Raw genomic sequence first — 3,321 nt, forward strand, 5'->3', positions numbered from 1 at the left:
GGTTGTTAGCTCTGTTAGGACTGGGGAATCTATCCAGTTAACAGACCCTTAAAGGCCAGGTGTGCTGGCTCACACCTGTAATCCCAGCATTTTCGGAGGCTGAGGTGGGAGGATCACTTGAGCCCCAGAGTTTGCGACCAGTCTGGGCAACATAGTGAGACCCTGTCTCTATAAAAAAATAAAAATAAAAAAATTATCCAGACGTGGTTGCACACGCCTATAGTCCCAGCTATTCAGGAGGCTGAAGCAGGAGGATTGTTTGAGCCCAGGAGTTCGCAGTTACAGGGAGCTATGATTGTACCACTCCACTCTAGCCTGGGTGACAGAGCAAGACTGTCTCTAAAAAACAATAACAAAGACCCTTAAAGTCACGTTTTGCTAATCGATTTTGGTCATCCTTGCTGCCTCATCTTTCTAAGACGGTTCTTTTTTCTAGGGAGGGGGCAGGCCCTGAAATTGTATATTATAATGCAGGGGCAAACCACTTCCTCTACTGACCTCTTTCCAGCAATGATTCATGACCTGGTAGATATGCGAGGAGGCCAGTCGAGGCTTGTATAACCGAAATCCAGTACTGATGTCTTCCACCACCTCTGAGTTGCTTCGGTTTTCATACGGGATTTTGCCTTCGCTGAAGACCTCCCACATCAGCACGCCTATGAGAAAAGATGAGCACCACACAGCTAATGACAAAGGCCAAAAATAGCAAACAAACCTACCTGTAGAAATTACAGATTCCTTGGCATTAGGGTTCAAGCCCTTACCTCCAGAAGTATACCATCAAGCCCACCTAAGGCTTATTGGGCCTGTCCTATTTTTAAAGAATTGTAATTTCCCAGCCTTCCTAGTGGAGAAGGATTTTTAAGCTCAGTCCTTTGTTATATCTAACTCAAAGGCTATGACTAAAAGTTGCAGGGGACTTAAACTCAAATGTCTACACACATGATGTAAATGAATGGAATGGGTGAGATGTGACCAATAGGGACTAGTGAGGACTGTGGAAAACTGGAGATCAAAAGTTCTGTCTTAAGGAGACAGCTATGATTTGGTGTCAGCCAAAGTATGACACATAGAAATGAGGTCTCAGGATTGTCCCATCTTCTGATGTTCTAAAAGAAGTCAGAAGTTCAGAGTTAAAAAATGTAAATATTGTGTAGACCAAGCAAAACACATTGTTGGGTTGTCGTCCATTTTTGACTTTCGATTGAATCTTTTTTCCTCTTCTGCCCTTGGTAGAATGTCACACCCAAATTTATCATGTGCTAGTATAGTCACAGGCTATCAGAGCAGGAAGGGAGATTGCAGATCACCTACCGCAGAGCTTTTCAAAGTATATTGCAGAGAATCTTAGGGCAGAGTTTCCCAAGGTATGATCCTACAAATGCCTGAATAACAATCATCTCAGACGTCTGTGCCAATGTCAGATTCCTGGGCCCCAGCCCAGACCCAGTGGACCACAATTTCTAGAGGGTCCTTAGAGGTGCCTTGGGAGTTGGAAATTCAGCACCTGACCATAAATAAGAATGCTTAGCACCCCAAGATGCTAGGATTTCTAGTGAGATTTCTTTTGAAAATTGGGACTGCTGCTAAAACAGTTTGAAAGCAAGTGCCTTAATATTTAATACAAACCGTCTAATGCATAGGGGAGAAAACTGAGTGAGGCACAAAAAGGTTACTTGCTCAAAGTAGCACACAGCTAATTAGGGCACGAAGTTAAAATGATGAAGAAGTCCAATGGACAGAGGCAGGCACGGAGCCCTCAGCCCACTCATGTTTCTGTGGCTCAGGCTGCCACCCTGGTTTTCTCACACTTTCTTCACTGAACCCTTTCTATTCTGCATCCAGCCACCAACCTCATCTCTGGACTCTTCAAATGACACATCCTACGCAGGGAGAAATTTCAGCCCAACCCTCTAATGATAAGATGCAGCAGAAAATTCCCAGGCTGACACCCTGTGGCTGAATAAACCCCATTCAGGTCAGAGGGCAAATGTGCCAAGTGGTCAGTTGCTCCAAATATGTCTTTATAGGGCCTTGGCTGGGCACAGTGTGATCAGCTTCATCACTCACAGAGACACGGCTGCACGTCAGCCCTAACTTCCTGGTTATTGCGCTGCAGAGAGGAGAGCCGTCCAAGAAGGGTGTCAGAACAATGTCTTCCAAGTTCATTCTGTAACTTACAACTGGCTAACAAAGTAGCAGCTAGGCCTGGCGAATTGGGGAACTGTTTTAAGGAACAGATCAGGAATGATAATTAACAAACCACGTGGCACCTGGAGATGGATATTCTAAAATGCTGAGGATTTTGAAACTCATTTTTCTCCTAAGAGATTGAATTCGCCATCTTCCATTCCACTCACTCCATCCCATTACTGTCTTATTTTATTCATAGTTCCTTTCTTTACTGCATGACTTTATCTTCTATATGTCAGCTTGTTTATGTGACTGTTATCTGTCTCTCCTTCCCTCTAAAACTTAGCTCCAAGAGGGTAGAAATCTCTTCTACGCTATGTACCATGGCATGCTTAGCACCGAGGTTAGCCACTGGCATGTAATAGATGCTCAGTGAATTGTTGTTGAATGAATGAGAAAAATACTTATTGAGGGTTAAATGAGGGAATATAGTGTTGGACAAAACAAGGAGCTCATATGCAAATCTCCTCACTCTTCCAGCTTTTGACCTCACAGCAGCTGCCACCAGAACCCTGTTTCCACTTTTATTTTTACCCACCCTCTCCTATTTCGCACATCTCCAAGAATAAACACAGTAACAAGAGCCCCTTCCTACATGTCAGGGCCTTTCTTACACAGACCGCCAGTGGGGTGCCCTCACAATGCAGGTTCAGGGCGGGCGGGGCTGCCTGCATCTGACAAAGGAAACAGCTGGCCTGCAGTCCCAGACTGTGCGGGGGTGGGGCCGGGATGGCACTCACCAAATGACCACACGTCCGACTTGCTGCTGTAGCGACTGAAAGAGAAAACTTCTGGGGACGCCCACTTCACTGGGAATTTGGTGCCTGTGGAACTGGTGTATTGATCATCAAGAACGAACCTGGGAAGAGAGTGGAGGGAGAAGGTCAGAATGTTCCGGAGGCCTGAGTCCCATTCCTGAGACTTTGCTGGCCCCACACGCCTGTTTTACCTTGTCATCCCAAAGTCTGACACCTTGATGACTTGGTTTTCTCCCACCAAACAATTTCGGGCAGCCTGGAGAGGAGACAGGCAAACAAAGGATGAGGAAAACTATTGATGGGTAACCAGGAATTAAGGAGTCTCCTATAATCACAGGCCTTTGCTTTACTGCATACGTGGTACAAGGGC

At 45.6% G+C, this 3,321-nt stretch overlaps 1 protein-coding gene across 1 annotated transcript in view; it reads right to left on the bottom strand.

Annotated features, from left to right (window-relative positions):
* Positions 1-3,321, bottom strand: part of ITK (IL2-inducible T-cell kinase) — a 101,649-nt gene that overhangs the window by 3,450 nt on the left and 94,878 nt on the right. The window contains exons 13-15 of the mRNA XM_012650380.1: positions 3,143-3,207; positions 2,934-3,052; positions 499-656 (exon numbers count right to left, since the gene is read on the bottom strand). Coding sequence (XP_012505834.1) covers positions 499-656; positions 2,934-3,052; positions 3,143-3,207 — 342 coding nt within the window. The remainder of the gene's footprint in view (positions 1-498; positions 657-2,933; positions 3,053-3,142; positions 3,208-3,321) is intronic.

The sequence above is a fragment of the Propithecus coquereli genome, unplaced genomic scaffold (assembly GCF_000956105.1).
Source record: "Propithecus coquereli isolate 6110/MARCELLA unplaced genomic scaffold, Pcoq_1.0 Scaffold322, whole genome shotgun sequence".
Classification (NCBI taxonomy): Eukaryota; Metazoa; Chordata; class Mammalia; order Primates; family Indriidae; genus Propithecus; species Propithecus coquereli.